This window comes from Strix aluco, chromosome 3, assembly GCF_031877795.1.
Source record: "Strix aluco isolate bStrAlu1 chromosome 3, bStrAlu1.hap1, whole genome shotgun sequence".
Taxonomy (NCBI): domain Eukaryota; kingdom Metazoa; phylum Chordata; class Aves; order Strigiformes; family Strigidae; genus Strix; species Strix aluco.
This window is the reverse complement of record NC_133933.1, coordinates 104,635,054-104,655,352: the sequence shown is the minus strand read 5'-3', so window position 1 is coordinate 104,655,352 and position 20,299 is coordinate 104,635,054. Positions and strand designations below refer to the sequence as shown.

General features: G+C 36.0%; 1 protein-coding gene across 3 annotated transcripts in view; it reads left to right on the top strand.

Moving 5' to 3' along the window:
- Positions 1-20,299, top strand: part of PRIM2 (DNA primase subunit 2) — a 128,854-nt gene that overhangs the window by 60,343 nt on the left and 48,212 nt on the right. For all 3 annotated transcript variants that reach the window (XM_074819845.1, XM_074819843.1, XM_074819844.1), the window contains one exon: positions 15,893-15,960. In XM_074819845.1, the coding sequence (XP_074675946.1) occupies positions 15,893-15,960 (68 nt within the window). The remainder of the gene's footprint in view (positions 1-15,892; positions 15,961-20,299) is intronic.

Sequence of the window (20,299 nt, the reverse complement as noted above, 5' to 3'; positions counted from 1 at the left end):
GCTTCAGCTTTACTTTAGCAGTTTGCTGTGTGCACTTCTGCTTTTACTTAAGAGTACCAAGCCACAGGCCTTAATAGGAGGTCAAACAGAGATCACACTGCCATAGTTAAGTTTTAAGGCAACAATATTCTGTTTTATAATTAAGGGTGGTTTTTTTTTTTTTTTTGGAAGGCTTGAATTTTCTGCCTCATGAACTTGAGCCTTGGGGAATGTGTTCTTATGTTAGAGTGTATTTTTATTCAGAAGTAAAATATTTGTAATAATTGCAAGCATAAATAATGTTTTAAAAAGGCAAATAAAAAAATTGCATGTTGCTGGAGTTGCTAGTAGTTTTCCTTAATGCAAATGTCCTTTTCTGTTTTGGAAAGAAAATGTTTAAACATTCACTCTTACTTGTATTTGGGAAATGTCATTGCTGTTGCTGGCAATTGAGAGTTGAGATTAAGTAAAATATTTGAAAATGATGATAAGTAGGCTCAGATTAATGCTGGTTTTTAGCAGAATGAAATCTGAGTGCTTGTCATGTTTTTAGCTCTATTCACTAAAGATAAGAAGGTAATCACTGGTACTTGAACATATGGGAAGCTGGGGCTTAATCAAAGGTTGGCAAGATTTGGTTTTGCTTCTTAAAAAAAATAAAACCCAATATTGTAACATATGCATAACTGAGAAAAAGTATTTTAAATCTTTTTACTTTTAGAAGATGGATATTTTCTAAGTTAACAACGAAACAATTCCTAGCAGTACCACATGTTGAGGCAATAAAACACTGAAAATCAAATGCCGCCTTCTGACATTTGAAAGTAAGAGTTTGCCATCATACACACTGTTGTAATAAAATCTTTTCTGTGTTTGTTGTTACTAAAGATCAAGTATGGAATTCTTAAGGATTACTTAAATCTATTTAAAGTTGTAGAGTGACTTTCTCAAGGAAAAAAAGTGAGTATATGAAGATTTGAGAAGCTCATTAAACAGAGAAAATGCTTTGCAATAGGATACTTTTTCCTTAGATGGTAATACCCTAGTGTTTAAAGACTGAATAGGAACATAACCTTGGGCAGTGCTGAGTGTGGTCCTGGTCCCTAACAAGTGTTTCTAAGATTTTTGTTAATTATTTTTCTCTGAAAGCAATCTAAGAGTAAAATGATCTTGCTTCTAAAAAATAATTTCTTTTTGCTGTTATAACTCCTGAAAAAGGATTTAACAATATTGTTAGAATTTGTGTCTAATTGCTAATCACTAGTAATTTTGAAAATTTTACTACATTGCAGATGAAAATGTGGACTTTTGAGGATGCTTAGGGAATGGAAACCAGGAATACTAGTAGTTGTTCAGAAAAATTTGGTACTGGTGGTCTGTATTACATATTGTGTATTTGGTTTTCAACAACTGTGTTTGTGACCATCTTTGATACTTGGGCAGTTAAGATTCGAAGACTGGCAGGACTTGTGTGATCTCCTGTAGTTTTCACAGAATCACAGAATGGCTGAGGTTGGAAGGGGTCTGGAATGTCTCAATATAGACGAGGCAAGTACTCAAAATGAGTTTTATTCTAATAAAAATTGTTTAGCACTCCAGCAGACATCAGTAAACTACAGGTGCGGATGTCTGTAAAACAGAACTAATCCTACATGGCCGATTTAAGTTTAAGGTTTAGGGATGATGATCTGAAATGTGCGTATCACTCACCCGGCAAGGTGAGAGTTCTCAGCCTTGAGGAATTAATTACGTTGGGCAATGTCCTGATCCAAGGGGAGAGTCCCTGACTGCAGACCCGCTGCTCTGTGGAGGACTGGCTTAAGTTGCCCTCCAGTGGAGCTCCATTTATACCCTAGTCGAATCTGATCTGTGGTCTAGAAACTTCTCTTGACTGAGGCGTTTCATTGGCTGAAGTCCTTGTTGACAGAAGGGCCCTGCCTTTTGTATCCCTGGACTGAGATGTGTGCATGTCAGTCTCCACACAGCTGGGCAGCTTGACTCCCAAACCACAACTTCTAGTTTTAACTCTTTCCTTTCAGTGGTCGAGAAGTTTTGATCTTTATCTGGGTGGGTGCACCTGCCACAGAAGGGACTCTCGGGTCCAACCCCCCTCAGATCAAGCAGGATCATCTAGAGCTGGTTGCCCAGGATTGTCCAGGCAGGTTTTGAATATCTCCAAGGATGGAGACTCTACAACCTGTCTGGGCAACCTGTGCCAGCGCTCAGTCATCCTCACAGTGAAAAGGTGTTTCCTGATGTTCAGAGGGACCCTCCTGTGTTTCAGTTTGTGCCCATTGCCTCTGGTCCTGTCACTTGGCACCACTGAAGAAAGCCTGGCTCTGACTTCTTTGCACCCTCCTTTCAGGTATTTATATGCATTTGTAGGATCCCCCCTGAGCCTTCTCTTCTCTAGGCTGAACAGTCCCAACTGCCTCAGCCTTTCCTCATAGGAGAGATACTCCAGTCCTTTAATCACTGTCATGACCCTTTGCTGGTCTCTCTCCAGTATGTCCATCTGTCTCTTGTACTGGGGAGCCCAGAACTGAACTAATTGATTCCCAGTAATAAAATTCTGTTAAGAAAATTAAATATCTCCTCTAAAGTTCTATAATAAAACTGATTTATAATAACTGATTTTTGTAAGGTGGCAGACATATTTATTTCCTGTAGTGCCTTCTGAATAGCATAGAGCTCTAGTAATAAGGTTTATCAAGATTAATAACTACATAATCGTTTTTTAACTCCAGATTTTTGTGATGCTCTACGTTGTAGAACAATAGATGAAGCCCCACAATGTAATGATGACTATGGAAAATGAGGTTTTAATTGAGTGGATTGGGTGGGTATATAGACGCTTGTTTCTTCTCTTTTTGACTGCATATTGTCTTCAGCATTGGAGAAGTTTTACTACTGTGGTTATGGTTGTTCTTAAAGCAGTTTTGGAACATAGCATTAGTGCTAGACTGATGAAGCTTGTGATGGGAAAAACCTACCATGTTTTCTGACAGTGACTTTGAGGGTGCTTAATGAAGCAATAATGAGTCTTTCATGCTTCCTAGCTGATTGCTTCTTGTGTGGTATTGGCTAGTAACTTCTACCAAATTATGCAGAGATGTTGGTTTTCTTAATTTCCTTCTCATGAATGAAGGGAAGAGGTGGGGAAAAACTTCAAAATCATAACATTAAAACCTTGGGGAAATCACCGCTGTCTGAGTGACCCTCTCCCCCTCCAATAATGCTCTGTTGATGCAAGTTAATTATAGCAGCAATGTGTACTTGAACTGAAGAACAGATTCCAGGTTACCTTGGAGTACTGGAATCAATATTTAGTCTGTGAACCTGGGAAAAAGACAGCAAAAGGGAGAAGCTTCTGTTCATAAGTATTGCCAGAAAAAGAAACAAAAGATCTGCATGCACCCAAAGAACAGTAAACAGTATTGAAGAGATGGAGAAATATTTGCATGTATCAGAAGTTGATACTGAAATAAAGTAAATTATTTAATTTTCCAGGTTTGCTGTGAAGACAAGTGTTCCAGTACACTATTTACTTACTTTTAAAATTACTAGGTGCCTGGAACTAGATCCAAAAAAGACTGAGGACTAAATTAAAAGTTGAGAAGCTATTGGTAAAGGGTGAAACAGTTGATAAAAATTACTGAACAACCTTCACAATTATGGGAAGCAGTACTATTTAACAGAAGATTTGGATTTTTGCTAACAAGGTAGCTTTCTACGTGGCTACTTCAATCTACATATAGTTAAAGCCTGAAAGTCACTATACACTACTGTGAGAAAGATGGAACAAATAATCTGGTTTTGGGAAAAAAATCTAATGAGCCTCTTGGTAACTGTCAACTTTAGCTTTATGTTAGAATGCAAGAAAGTACAAGAGATGAGTTCATTTGCATGCTTTCACCCTAACATACAAATGAAATGAATACATGCACAAGTGATAATGATGCAAAAACCAGCAACAGTTCATTTACCAATTAAACAAGGTGTAATTATTGAAAAATTTTGCTTTAAAGACTAAATATTAATTTTCAACCCAGATGTTATTTATACCTCAATGTGAATATGAAACCTGGACATTTCCAAATGGAAAAAAGAAATCAATTACTTTGAGAAGCAAATGCTTCAGGAAAACATTAATTATTATTCTGAGTGCATTTGACAAATGCTGAGCTGAAATTAGTGGAGTTCAGTTTCTTTAAAGTTCTTGAAGTATTAAGTAAACATCTAGGACAAGCTAACAAGGAAGTTCTTCACAGCTGTTAAATTGTTTCTTCTGCCCTGAAAGATTTGTCCTTCGGCAGCTTGAATTAACTGACTTAAATATAAAAAGACATTAATTATATATATATATATATAAAATATTTATAATTTAGAATATATATTTTATAATATATTTATATATAGTTTTTAAATTGTTAGATATAGCATTTCAGCAACATTTATACTAACTGTTGTGCCCTCCCCTTTAGAGTCAAAAAAAAAAGAAAATTATAGTGCTAAGAATATAACTTAAATTCTTTTCTTTTTAAAATAATTCAGCTGTTGCCTTTGATTTTCTTTCCTTAAAACATAAAAGGCCACTTTGCATTCTCTGTGATTTTCTTTGGGCTGGTTTGTGTTATCATGAAGGGGATGTCTGTGAGAGGTAGTGGTGGGGAGTTTTATTTAATGAAAAAACAAAACCAAAAAACCAACTTCAGCCTTATATTGACACCTATATCAACCACTGGAGATTCAGGAGGGAAATTTTTTCTTGTCCTTTGAAAATGTCAGAGTTGTTACATTTGTACTAAGAGCCCAGTAATGCCAATCTGTATTATTATTTCCTTTCTTCCATACATTTGGTGGTGCTGTATGAGAGTAATCTCAATGCTTTATGTATTAAATTATATTGGCCCATTGCAAAAAAACCATTTGATAATGTCAAAAACATATTTTCTTAACATTTTTCAAAACTAACAAACTGTCTATCTCCTGTAATATAGATTGTGTGCAAACAATTCATGTGGAATAAATGTAATATTAATTGTTTGCTTTAGTTTTTATTGAGCATATTTCAGTGTAAGTGCTGCTGAAATAACTTTTAATAGCTGAAAAAGCCTTGGCAAAAATTACTTATTAATTTTGTACAACACTTGAGATTTGTAACATGCTGTGAAAGGTTAAACCCCAACTTTTTTCAAAAGAAAATTGATCAGCGCTAAAATGTCAACTGTCTAGGTACAGCAGCATACTGGCACACAAACACGGTTCTCTTATTTCAGGTTCCCCAGCTGCATAGCATTTGCATTGTGACATTTTGATACAACATTAGCAAGATAGCTGATGTTTCAAAATCAATCAGTTTTTGTTGGTATGAGGCAGCCTGCAACTTAGTTGGATGTTGAAGGCGTTTCTCTGAAATGTAATTAAATTGAGTTCTTGGGTTCTGGCAGTATCTGCATCACATGACTTCTTAGTGGTGGCTGCAGAAGTGTTCAGTTTTGAAGACCGTGTAATGTTATCATTCTGAAATATCTTAAAAAAAAAAAGGCAAAAGAAAACAATATTAAGAGTTTCTCAGAAGTACAAAACTTTTCTAGACATTATGGTTTAAGTTTATTTAAGACAGGTATTTTGGTGCCTGCTGCATTAAAACACAAGATAGAAAAATAGGTTGCCTTATTGGAGAGTTCGCATCCTTTAAAACTTCTTTTTAGGGAATTGCTAGCTAAAATTCAGGTTTTGTTGAAAATGAAGTTGTTTTGAAGTTTTAGAATTCTTATTCATTAACAATGTTTCTAATCAGACAGAAATGTATTAAGAAGCCTTGTGTGACTATTCCCCCATTTAGGCTGTATTCTCGAATAAAAGGTACATTGAATCTAGTGTTCATCTCTGAAGACAGGCAGATTGCAGTGGGAAAAAGATTCTACCTGAGCGATTTATGTTTAAAATGTCAGTATATAATAGAGTCTCCTCTTTTAAATAAAAGCATGGTCTCGATTATATGTGTTGAGAAACACTTGTAGTTGGACTCTCAGTATAAGGAAAACTGAGACTTAAAGGCTTGTTATTTACTGTAATCATGCTGGGTATGTGCATGGTTCATGTTGATCCTAAATACTATAAACAAGCAAAGAGTACTTCGATGTGTGCAGTGCATCTATAATGATATAGTGAATGTTATGACACAGTCCTTAAGTAAGTACAACTAAGATGTTTCTACAGCAATATTTTTAACCTGTTCTGTACCTTAAAATGGGGGTGAGGGGAGGAAAGCCTCCCAAATGCTTTTGTAGCATCTCCTGGAGATTATTTTTTCTTTTGGTCAAGCAGAGACTCAAGAAGGATAGCTAAGCTAGGTAGACCAGGGATAAGGAGAAAAATCCTGTATTAAGGTTAAAAACTTCCACAGAAAATATCTTACTGCCTTCTCTCATTTTTCAGATATCCCTGGTGAGGGGGGAAAGCTGGGATCTGTATTTCTGTCTCTGATAGGTCGTGGCTACTGTGCTGTCAATAAAAAAATGTGTATGTCTGGTTTTGGTTACATAAAAGCTGATACTCTGTAAGAGTGGTTACATCTGGAAAACAACTTAAAATGTTGCTGGCCAAACACATTTTTGAATAAAACTTGTCTAGTATGAAGAAGTTAGTTTGAATGAGTGTAATGCCTAGTAGGGTTAAATAGGTATCTCTAAATGTCGTCTCTCTTTCAAAAAATTCAAGAGGAAGATGTGAATAAGTAAAGTAGTGTTGGATTACCAGACTAAAACATAATTTCATTTCATTCCACCAGAGATAATTTCTAATTGCATACAGTTACTTTGAATGTGTAACTGCTGCAGTTACCACTACAACGTTATATTTTACTCATATATTTGTTTCGATTTAGCTTTTACCTTAACTTCGTCTTGCACTTCACTACTGTGCAGGCTTATACTCAGTTGAGTGAGGTCTTTAACAGCACCAAATAGATGATAGTCAGAGGTGTAGGAAGGAAGACGTTCTGTTTCAAATAGATGTACCGCATAATGATTTTTAATCATTATCTAAGAATTGAATGGTTTGAGAAGCGATGCAGTTAATATCACTTCTGTTTTCTGCCAAAGCTTGTTTGTTAGATAAATAGATTTTAAATTCCTGAAAACAAGCTTCTTATTTAGTCTTTGATGGAGATGAATTGTTCATATCAGGACCTTTAACAGCAGGTTTGAAGAATTTCAGGAGAAGCTGTAGTTTGTGTGTGTACCACAAGTGAAAGGAGTTTCCCCTTCCTCTGTTGTGCTGGTCACCAGGTCAGATCCTGCTTTAGCTCGAAGCTAAGCTGAGTTTGATTCTGGCTAATCACAGAAACATTCTTGCAAAAAGTCACTGTTTTATTAAAACTCCCAGAAGGATGCAGTGTTAGCACCTTTCGTTGTTAAAATTAGGGTGGTCTTAACATGACTTTACAGAAACATGTTGGCATGATGTCACCCTGAGAAAGCTCTTATGATTCTATTGATGTATACTTCACATTGTCTCTTATTTTTGTCTATTTCATGTACTCATTTTCTACTCACTTGTTAACACAGATTAAGCTATGGTGTAATTGCTATTGCCAACAGAAACACAGTTGTCAAGCATCAAGGTTTCTACTTCATTTTGTTCCTCAGATCTCTTGGGGAAAATCAAGTAGAGCTGTAAGTTAATGGTATGTTTAAATCTGCTGGATAATAGGGGTTTTTTTTGTTTGTTTGTTTTAAATGTCCTTTACAGGCCATTTAGAAATAGCTCACAATTTTAATAGCTTTTTCCCTGTCTGCTCCAACCTCAGCCAAAAAATCTCTCTTGTATAACTTTGGCAATAAGTTTGTAATACTGCAGCTCATAATAATCAAAATCAGTTATAGCACACAATCTAAACTTTCATGCCCTTGTTTTCCTTTTAGATAACATGCCAGGCTGCTGTAACCCTTTGGGCTAATAACATGCTTTTCTGAACCATCATGTATGTATTGTGTCATTTTCAGAGCAGACAGGAAAGAATTATCTAACTAAATGTTTCAGGGCAACACTGAATAGGAAACTTCTTTTTTAAGGTTTTAAAGATGAGCTAACAAAAAGCAAAGGTCACAATTAAGACATTTTAACAAAAGAACACATTCTATGAAGTAGCATATTGCAAAACAAATGAAATAGAAAACATAAGTTTTAGCTTATTCCTTAGGCAGCAGTGATAGACTGAAATAGATTCTGTCTTTAATATCTGACCTAAGTAGGGGTTTTGTGGTTTGTTTTGTTTGGTTTTTTTTTTTTTTTTTTTTTTTTAAAAATCCACACAACGTTATTAAGGAAGCATTTTAGTGATGTGTTCACTCTGAATATGTTGAATTGATGTTACACAGACAATGTTTCTTTTCTCTCTTCATAAAAATATTTGTTAAATTGCATTAAAGCAATAAAGAACCATCTAAAGCTTTCACTTGGAAGGCTGAAATTGAAGTTCTGGTGTCCAAACTAATTTTGGTTTTCTTTATGCTCTCTCCTTTCTTATTGTAACAACTGGGAAGCGCAGGAAGGGGTTGCCTGTAGCGCTAAAGATGCTGAAGTGCATCATAGGAACAAATAGTTGTTGGGAGAATGGACTAAAGAGTACAGAATACAGTAAAAGAATATACTAATCCATAGTTTGTTTCTTTGCTTTCTAAACTGAAATTTCCTCTCTATACCTAACCTTTTAGCTATCTAATCCTTCATTTTTGTGTTCATCAGTACACATAATGGGAAGACACAACAGCATTCACAGAGTAAATTTAATTCTCATAAAAATATCTGTAACCTGTCATGTAAGATTCAAGACATAGAGTTTTGTTTCCCTTCTGATATTATTATTTCTAATTCCTGTGTTCTTATGACTTTCTAAATTTTGCTTCATAGTTATCTAATTGAAACCTAACAAAAGCCTAACAACTTCAGTTATTCAATGCTGCATCAAAATCACTGTTAAAGAAATTTGCTGTAGGTGTTTTTCACTGATGCATTGATGACATTTAGTTGAAGAGTTAGAGCATGGAATATAGGAGCGTTATTTCTGAATTCTTAAAATCAGCATATGGTACACTTGTCATAGAGCTTTTTACTTTGCTTAATCTACTGGGATTGTAATTGCTGCTACAAAGATTTGGTATTTAGTAATGAAATTTTATAAGGTAAACACTTTCCATACTTTTCTGCTTTTCTTTTTCATCTGTGTGCTTTGTTGTCTCCAGTGTCTGTTATTTCTTGCTACTGTTAATGGTATAATTGCTTCAAGTCTACTTCTTTTTTTTAATTTCTATGCGTAGAGAACAGGTTTTATGAACCTTTGTTGACTGATTTTCACCAAGGCTTAGAAACTGTTACACTAATGGTATAAAACATTTGTGGATGGTATTAAAGACCATTTAATTATCTTGTTAATGTTGTCCCTAGTAGCATTTAAAATTAGATTTGGTACTAATTTGTTTAATTAGAGCAATTAAAAATAAAATGGCAAAGCAACTAACCTGGATGTGATCTCTCCAACTTAAAAGTTGAAGCCCAGCAATGGAGTAGTGAAGTGTTAAAATGGTTGAACAGGAAAATTGTAGGGACATGTGCTTGGAGTTGTAGGGAAAAAATAGCTAAGGTGCAATACTACATATTGTAAGCACAAAGTGTTCCTGCATTGTTCTTTGACTTTTTTGGGAGGGTGTAAAAAATGTGCTCTAAATTAGTATATTAAATTTGATAATTAAAAATAGTATAATTTGTTAGTACCATTTCAAGTGGATATGGTGACTATACTTGCTACTTTTGGAGGTGGCTTCCTCAGGTCAGGTCTCTAGATCACTGAGGAAACAAGAGTGGGGGTTGAAGTTCAATTTTTTTTTTCTGTCTAGATGGGATCAACTTTCTGTATTTTAAAGGGGTATAAAAGACTTCATTTATAGTGGATTTTAACCCTTTGTATCATAGTTTCTAGTTAAACACGTCTCTTTAATTTTCCCCCCCCAAGTTTGGAATATAAGTCTTCATTTTTTAAAAAATTTGTCTCTGTTAATAGGGAAGACTTGCTGTTGAGTGTAAAAGGAGGTGGTATAGAACCATCTTCAGTAGATCTTGTGCAAACCATTAGCAGCTCTTTTTGGATTCCTGTAAGATAGACAACTAAGCTTTCAAAATACCATGAAATCTTAAGCTGTGAAATCAGCTTAAGCTGAAATTTACCTTCTTTTTGGTGTGAAATGAGTTTATATATATATGTGGTGGATTGACCCTGGCTACTGACCTCCTGCCCCCAACCTTCCCTGAGGAATGGGGAGAGATTCAGGAAGGACAAAAATAAGAAAACTCATCAATTGAGGTAAAGACAGTTTATTAAGAGAAGGGGGAAAAAAAAGGACAAAACCACAAGTGATGCTCACCACCAGCAGACCGATACTCAGCCAGGCCCTGAGCAATGGCTACTTTGGAAAAACTGCCCCTCAGTTTTATTGCTGAGCATGATGCTGTGTGGTCACAGGTGATGGTAAGCTTTTGCAGATAGCAAAGGTAACTGGATTTTTTCTGTTTGTTGATTTTGGGTGTTAAAGCTTTTTCTTTAGTTTTTAATGGCTGCCTTGATCAATCCATACTTTAACCTTATTTCATTTTTGCATTTGGATTAGAGCCATTCCTTCACACCCTTTGTTAGAGGTGTAACTATCATAGTAGAAATAAACAGAGAAAAACAGTCTAGGAAAATCTCTTCATCTGTGCCGCAAAAGGCTCCCAAACCCATGCCTGGTCTTAATCCAGACCTTGTTACACTGAGTAGTGGAGCATGTATGGAGGTGATGTTTGTTCTGGGCTGGCCGGTGGAGATATAAGTTAAATAATTTAGGTAGCCTCTGTAGAGAAGTGCCTGTATTTCCAAGAACTGCATAGTGCCCGCTAGGAACTGTGGGCTCATCTTTAAAAGTACTATTTATTTCAGAGGTGTGTTTAGCACTTGATAGAGCAGTCCTCTGTTCAGACTCTCTGCAAGCATCCGTCAAGTAAGTATTGTTATAAAGCCTGGAGTTAGGAAGGAAGAATTTATTTGGGGAAAAAGCAAGGTAACTTTCCAGGGGCTGAGCATTCTCTGAGATAGCCTGTCCCTAGACACATTCACAGTGCAGTCACCTTAGCTTTTAAATAGGAGTCCCATATGATGTGAATCCTGCCTGTCTGGGTTTTAAAAAGAACTGAGGAGGCAAAAGCACGATAAGCATGCTTGTGCAGTGTTCATTAAAATATGAAAGAAACAGCATGAATACCAGCACAGGTAGTTCTAGGTTATTAAAAAGGGTTGGGCTTGACAGATTGTGTAGAGGCAAACCAGAGGCTGTTCATGTGCATGTGGACATCATGCCTTCAGATACCCCTTGTTGTTCTAGGAGTAGTTGACAGTTGGTAAGGAAATACTCTTGGTAGTAATTTACATTTTACATTCTCTAATGCACCCTCCTAAAGGAACTTTTTTTTTTCCTCCCTGGTAAATTGTAGAAAGACCCTGGAGTGATTTAGTAGCCTGCCTCAGGTAAAAGTAACTTTTGCCACAAAACCCTTCTTTCTGTGTTTTCCTCCTAAGCCCTCCATGTCATTTTTCTCAATGCCATCCAACTTCATGTGGGTTTTTTTTTTTTTTTAAATGTATTCATCAAATGGTCTGACAGCATATTAAAATTTTCTTGTGCAATATATATAATCAGGATATCTCATTTAGAAAGTAAACTCTGTGAAAATAAAATTTCTCTTTTTTGTACAGAAAAACACTTAGAGCAAATAGGTCTCACATGATAACTTCACAATCAAGAAATTCACACACTTCTAAAAAATTGAGACAAGTTAATTGAGCCATGATAATCGTGTTCTTAATTGCCATGTATAAAAATGTCATTGCCTTCCTGATAGCACGTGGAGCTGCTACTTAGCTTCAGGCTTTGTGTAAGTTAACTTTTTTTAAAAGATAAATCTTCGGTAACTTGCAATTTCATGTACTGGTCTCATGTTTGGATGGGGGGAAGAAAAACAGACCAATTCTTACGCATCAACCTATAAGTTGTCATCCTTTTACCTTCATCATTACTTGAAGTACCACTGCCAAATCTTAAATAATTATAATGTTCATGTAGTTCTCCAATTGTTGTGTGCTTTCTGCGTTCTCAAATTGTTACCCTCTTGCTGCCATATGAAAATGTCATGTTTATTTGCCACAAAAGCAGCATAGTGAATGCTAGAGATGTGATTGTTGCATAGAGCTCAATAGAAAAGAACTCAGCTTCTTGCTCTTCTTTTAGAAGACTGCATAAAAATATTACTGAATTTTGTCAAAACTTTAAAAAGCTTGCTTTTGGAAATTCTGGTTATTTCTAATATATGAAGATTCTGGTTTGATTTTTTTTTCCCTTCCAATGCTTGTGCCTTTTTTTTTTTTTTTTTTCCCTGTTGCCAATCTGAATTGCAGCAAAGACAGCGGGGTGAGTGGTACTAAAGCTAGTATGAAGTTTGACTATTGTCTCAGATTTGAGTTTAGTCATTCCTTTTCCACATATTAAGTATTCTTCCTCTTTTCTCAATTTTAAATGTTGTGTGATATTGATAACATGGTGCTTAATTTGCCTTAATGAACTACATCACTCACCCCATCTTTCACCATCTCAGCTCACTCTGTGGTATGTTCCATCTGCAGCTCACTTTGCCCGCTCCTCTGATCGTCCAGGCCTCTTAAGTCCGCAGTGTTTTATGTTCTCTGTAAATTAAACTGCTTCAGCATGATTAGAGTTTGGAGCTATGCTCCTTACTTGACATTTTGATGTCTCTCATGTATCTAAAATATTGAATAGTGAGTTTTTGCTTTTTTTTCTGGTAAGATGATCTGTAGAGATGAAGGCAAGGCTGTGCTTGCAGGAATTTGTCTAAATTTCATTTCAGAGTGATTGGAGAAAGTCTTCAGAATCTCAGTTTGGATTCTGTAATTGTGATTAGCTTTTTCTTTTATAAAAATACCATTGAAAATGACATAAAATTCTTAGCTGTTTAAAAACACTAGCATTAATTTACCACCACCTTTGTAAAAGCTAGTTTTATTTACAGTGTAGATCAGCTAGAAGAAATACAGTTGTGAGGAAAGATTTTATACATTAAAATTTTACCTTTTATTTTTATAATCCAGGTAAGTTAAAGGAAAATGTGCTCTTTCAACAAAAATTTTTCAAAAATTTTGATGGGCTCTCCTCAACTGTGTTTAAGGAAAGCTATCTTTAGTTTTAGATAGAAAAGAACAGCATCAAGATCCCACATCTTCCTGAAAATAAACATTTGAACTAAATGTTTGCTGTAAGAGTCAAAAGGTGTATGATCTTTTTTTCACAAGAGCATATTCTGTAGAGAACTTCATCTTGTCCTTCCAGGCGACATAATGGAGGAAAGCAGGGATTCATTTTGCTCCTAAAATTTGCAGATTCCATAATTGTTGGTGAAGCACAAGACAGTAAGAAAAAAAATTAAGGAAAACATTGGCCATGTGGATTCTCCTGTGTCTTTAAAGGATTATGTTTTTTTCCCCTTTAATGGTTCCAGAAACAGCCAGAATAGGCCACTTCTTCCATATTGTTTCATTGCAACATCAAGAAAAAGCTTGGTTAAACACCAAGGTCACTACTTCTTAGTTCTACCTCAATTCTTACAAGTCTCCCAGATTAGTTTTAAAATGGTATTTCTGTTCACTGATTATGTTTACATAACAGCGGAGTTTATTGTATATATAATTTTGACAATAATACCAATACTTTTTCAGGTTTTGAATTTTATTGTTTTTTTGCTTCTTACACCACTGTCCAGTCTGACTTTAATAAACATTGTCTTGTTGTAAATGCATTGTTTATAATGAGAAAAAAATGTTTTTTTCCTGATTAAATGTAATATTTTAAAGTACTGTATAGAGGAAAATATTGCATGCTTGTCTCACATAAAGTTATACCTATGTATGTGAGTGTGCACACAGATATTGTTTTCCGTATCAGTTATTAATAGAAAGAGAAGCAGATGGTATTTCAGGTAATTCAGACTCTGTTCTGATTTTAGCTGAATGGATTAACTTGGCTGGTATTTAGAGGCCTTCCAAGTTCTCTTCAGAAATAATTTCTGGCTTTCAGGTTGTGTTTAAAACAAAATTAGAAGGTTACTTTTATAGAGGACATAAATATAGAACATGTGTATTGGCCTTTAATACTCAGTGGTAAGAAAATGAATTTTTTTATCAAAAGAAATTTCTAAATAAATACTGAATTTTTAGTATACTGTATGCATCTCAGCCTAGCTCCATAAAATAAGGGAATGTGGATGATGCTTTAATTGCTAAGATACCAACCTTTTTTAAAAGAAAGATGAATGGATTGCTGAAACTGCCTGACTTTACTGCAGCAGTCAGATCAGATGAGTACACTTTGGTTACCGGAGACTGAGAAGAACTGCCTTTTGAAGCAGTGGTTGCTGCAGGTCAGAACTGGCTTAACAGATGAAATGGCCTCTTCCTCCTTCCCTGCTGTATTCAGTACCTTCAACTTTCACTTGATAGACTAGCTCTTTTGAACCTCCTCTCATTTAGCTGATGGTTGGTATTGCTAGCTTCAGGTGCTGGTTTAAAGTCTGGCCCCAGTCTGACTGCAGCAAAGGTTGTCAAATGGATGTGATAATTGGGTGATCTTTCGGGAAAATATTAAACTCCTCCATATTCACATGGTCTGCCTATGAGCTGATGGAGTTTGGCATGGAGTTTTTTACAGTTACAAATAAACCCCTTGTACCCAAACACCGAGCGCAGCTTTTTCTGGGGTATATTTATTTGTGGCTTATAAACAGAAGTTGCAGCCTGCTAGGCAGTCCTACTTCAGTGCTTGCCTTTATTTGTGTGTTGGAGCCAGCAAGGTGAAGCTACACTGTTGGTACTTTTTTAAAAATACGAGTATGTATAACTGTATGCATGCTATTTTAAGTTACCTTTAAAATACTTAAGAACTTGATGGTAATATATGCAATGTGAAATATGTTGAAATTTTAAATTTCTACGAAGGCAGTTTTTGAAATACAGCCTAACTTGGCAGCAATAGAATCATGAAATGCATGTTATATTAAATATTTTATATTAGATGTATGTCAGCAGTATCAGAACTGCTATGCTTGTAACTTTTATAGGTGAAGGTAGATGTCTATATACTGATATTAAGCAAATTTAATACCTATTTCTCCAATTATTTTCGTTAATACACCAATTAACTAGTCTTCTCCAATAGTGTGATATGTACTTGTTGATTTACAGACAGGTTTATTTTGTCAGAAAAAGTTTAATGTTTTAACTAGTCATATGAAACAGTTACAAGAAAGAAGTATGTATTTAGAATGGTAAAATTACAAAATGCAGGTTACGCCCATTTAAAAAAAAAGTGTACACAGAGGCATGTCTGTGTAAAAGTCATATAGTGCTAAATATGTAAATTTTTCTATACAAATGCACATTGTATGTAATATGGCTTAATGGGCTACATTAACATGTTTGCTAGAAGGCTGTCTAGGTAGAATATGACTTCTAGTTCAAATATGTTTGGAAAAAAGTATACTACTTTCAGTGATGTCTGGTCATTTAATTCAAATAACATTGTAATTTTAGAAAAACTATTTGTTAAACTCTTTAAGTTTGTTAGCTGGTAAATACTTTTGGTAAATTCAGATTCTGGAAAGTTGTGCTTATTTACTGTTAATAGAAGGAAGTATATCTTATCCAATGTTGTGTAAAGTAGCAACCAGGGTGATTTCTTACCTCATTCCTGCTTTGTGCTATCAATTTTTTTGAAGCTAGTATTTTATTAATTGAATTTCTGTTTTCTTCTAGCTGACAGCACGATCCCTGCCTTCCGTACAGTCTGATGAGAGACTACAACCTCTGCTTAATCATCTCAGGTAGCATAAACTGAAAGCATGAGTGTATTCTTTCGTGCAGATTAAAATAATTTTAGTATTAGAGTGTTTTAGCTACAGGTTTTTTTCAGACGCCTCATCTGTGCTTTGACTGGAAATAAAACCCTGAAAGCATCACTTCAACTTAACAAAAGCTTTATAAATTACATGAAACATAATTTACAGAGCTGGTGTTGCTTCTAAGTAACAAGAAAATATTTGTAACTTTTATAAAAACTTTTTTATAGTAAGGGCAAAGTCATTAAGTTTCTCTGAACAAAACAGATTCCAAATTATGCTGCTGAGAGTATGGACCTTCCTTGTTGCAAATATTTTATGCTCTGTGGTCTTTTTGGAAGATTTCTCCATCACTGTCATTGACGAATGGAGTCCTATTTTGTTCTTTTAATGGACCTAAAGAGAGCTGAAAATGTGAACCGCTAAGAGTGCTCTACAACACAGTTGAAATAGCCTTCCTTTCTCTTAGTAGTATACAGTATATAGAAGCTTTGTACTTCCTTTGAACGTGTTTGGGGATGCAGAGTAAGAAAAAATACTTTTCTGATGTTCTTCAGGTTAAGCATAGATCTGGATGCTTTATTATATACATGATTGCTTTTTACCACTTTATATTGTTTGGGAAAGTTTTCTTATTATGGTAGTATGCTGGAGGACAAAGGCCATACAATTAGAGGGAGATGCATTGGCTTAGAATCACTGAATAATTTAGCTTGGAGTGAACCTCTGGAGATCATTTAATCTAGCCCCTACTCAAAGCAAATCCAGTTAGATCGGGTTGCTCAGGTGTTTATTTAGTTGAATTTTTAGTATCTCTAAGGGTAGAAATGTACTTAAATATTGAATGTCGGTAATGAAAGCTCTGTTTTTGAACACATACAGCTTTGCACTAAGATCACTGAAATGGTGTTGGATGAATTAGAAACAGAGGCAGTGAGGCTCTATTGTGACAGCACTGCACCAGATTTAGGATCCAGATCTAGATAGCATGCTCTATATTTCCTGTGGCGCTCGAGGTATCTGTGCCCAAAACCTGACATTGTATTTTGATTTAAAAAAAAAAAAAAACACCCTCATAATTTTTATTACATAGGAACAGTTTCGTGTTTTATTGCTTTTAATGTAAATCAGAATAGAAAAAATAGCTTTCATTGTATCTCTTCTTATTTACATATGATTGAATTTTGTTCAAGATCAATGAATGAAAAAAAGTATTGTGATGTAACCGTTACGTAGCTGGTTAGGGGATACTTCTGAATGCCAATAACCTTCTATGTTTTTATTACCATACATCTTACTGGAATTTAAAAAAATGTGCCTCAGTGACATACCTTTCTCCATTTGAAGCTAAAGAGCAATTAGGTTAGCTTTTTATAAATCATGCATTCTAGGAGTCATTACTGAGAAATTTTAAATTTCTTTTGATATATGCTGTGCATCTATGTAAGTGGAACAGCCTTCAGTTTCACAGCAATCACAATCCTCTCTGTGCTTTTTTTTTTTAATATGGGAAAAGGAAAGGTTGCAAAAAAGCTAGTTTAACATCAGCTATTTTAACAGGGATACTGTTCTACATTTATGCAAAAAGGTATTTTTTGGACATTCTTATGTTAAGTTGGGTATGTATGTTTAATGACTGGTAAGTTACTTCCATTATGCCTTTGTGAAAATGGAGGGGCTAGTCCCAGTGCGTTTTGTCACCAATTGAAAAACTACACCAATGCTTCCAAGTTGCCTTTTTGGAAGTTCCTTTAAAATAGACAAAATACAACAAACCTTACAACTTGAAAAACAAGCTCTGGCAGTGAACAGACAGATGACTAAATAGGTCTTCTCTGTTATTTATTTCTTTCTGTGAATCTGTGATTCGTTTTTGCTTCATCTTGCTCATAAGAAAGGAGAATATTAGTTGTAGGATTTTCCTTTACCTTCATTGTGTGAATTCTTACAGTAATGTTTTATTTTTGGCATATGTCAATAGAGCTTTACCAGGGGAGCAAAAGCTTACACAGAAACATATGAAAAGAGCATACAATTGAAGGTTACAGAGCATTGTTTGGTTGTTAATGCCCCACACATTTTTTGGCAGCTATTCATATCTGCTTGTGACTTTTAAATTAGCTAGTCCTCAGAAAAGGTCATTTTACTGTGGATTATGGCTGCATAGATATTTTAATCCATGCCCATTTTTTTAAATGGACATAACTTTTTTTTAATTAGACTGTTCTGGGCTAAATATGTATTTTATCTGTGACTTAGGTCCTCTTTTTGTCCTGTTCTGTTTCACTGGTGCTTTCTAATATTAGTTGTACTAGACCAAAAAAAAGAGAGCATTTTTAGTTAAAATGTTAAAATATTTGATGCCAGATTTTGTTTAGGGATTTCACATGCTCACAGTAGGAGATTTAAATTGCTAGAACTTTAGCAATTTAACAGAAATGGAAACTTTTATGTCTAAATGCATGAGAAAAACACTTCTGCAACTCCTGCTTTCAAAGGAATTTATATGGGTTTTGTGATAAAATTCCAGGGTTGTAACACTATTGCTTAAAATCTTTAGCAGGATTAATTTTGAAGATAGACAAAAACTGTTGTATGTAATCCCATGAAACTACTATAGGACTGTGCCTGTACATGAATTATAAGGAGAAGCTGAGTTGACTTTGCTTAGTCTGGGGGAGAGGAGGCTTAGGGATGATCAAATAGCAGCCTGCAACTGTTTGAAGGGCAAACATTGCAGTATTGGAATTCTTGATGGTGCCAGAGGATGTAACAAATGGCAGTGGTCACATATAACAGCTTGGGAGGTTCAGATCAGACATTAGGAAAAATGCCTCTGCTAGAATGATAGGTGCAGCAGATTGCCCAGAGATGTGGAATCTTGGTTTGTGGACATTTTTAGGATGCAGCTAGAAAAAGCTATGTCTCACCTGACTAGTCTTGGCAGTAGTCCCAGTGGAAGTGGGGTATGGAACTAAATGGCCTTCTGACATCCTTTACAACCAATGTTTTGTATGATTCTATTAGTTCTGTCTTCAAATGATAGTTCACAAGGTTGATACAGAAACCAAGTGTTTTACAAGACTGGATTTTTTTTTTTTAATGGATAATGCAATACTCATGCAGGCATGTTCACCCTCTTTCTCACTTATGCTCATCTCACAAGCAAGTAAAGAAGAATGCACACCTTAATGGACTGGTGTCACATACTATTCTTAATATCTACAAAGTGCCCTACATATCCTTACCAAATCTCATTATATACTAACACATCTGTGAATGATACAGTATTTATCAGAACAGTCCTACAGCTGTCTGAAAGACATAGATCCCTGTTGTGGTTTGAGCTCAAAAGGCACCTGAGCACCATGTAGCCGCTCACCCACCCCTTCCCCCTCAGGAATGGGAAGGAGAAGGTAAATCGAAAGGCTTGGGAGTAGAGATAGGGGCAGAGAGGGATGACTCACTCATTATGGTCATGGGCAAAAGACAGGACTCCTTAGGGGAGAAAAAAGAACATCAATTTAATTCAAACACTAACAACAAAGCTTAACAAAACAGAGTAGGACAGTGAGGAATATAACCACATCTTAAAAGCACCTTCCCCCCCCCCCCCCCCCCCCCACCGCCCCTTCTTTCTGGGCTCAGCTTTTCTACCTCTTCCTGCAGCGGCGCATGGGGCAGGGAATGGGGGTGTGTGGTCAGTCCCACCACTCCTTCCTCCTCAGGGAGAGGACTCCTCCCACTCTTCCCCTGCTCCAGCGTGGGGTCCCTCCCATGGAAGACAGTCCTCCATGAACTTCCTCTGACGTGAGTCCCTCCCACAGACTGCAGCTGTTCCTATGCTGCTCAGGCATGGGTCATACCTACATGTTGCCGTCCTCCCAACGCTGAACTACAACGTGGGCTTCCCTCAGAGTCCCGTCCTTCTTTGGGCACAGCCACCTGCTCTGGCGTGGTGTCCTCCACGGGCTTCAGGTGGTTATCTGCTCCACTGGTGGCTTCCATGGGCTGCAGGGGCACAGCCTGCCCTCTCACCACGGGGGAGCTTCAAGAAGCTTCTCGAAGGGGACCACCACTGTAGCCCCCTTCCCCGCTACCAAAAACCACACCACACACACAAATCCAACACAATCCCACTCCTGGAAACATTGATATGGTAGGAGTTTCTTCTTGGTCAACAGTGGTGTAAACATATGTATTGATCTATGCAAGATATGTTTAGAAAACTTTTGGTAACTAAGATTTTGGATTTTTAGAAAGACAGTTGTTGAGTGATTGAGTCAGTCTGAATGGTGAGAGACAAGAATTTATATACGGAGGT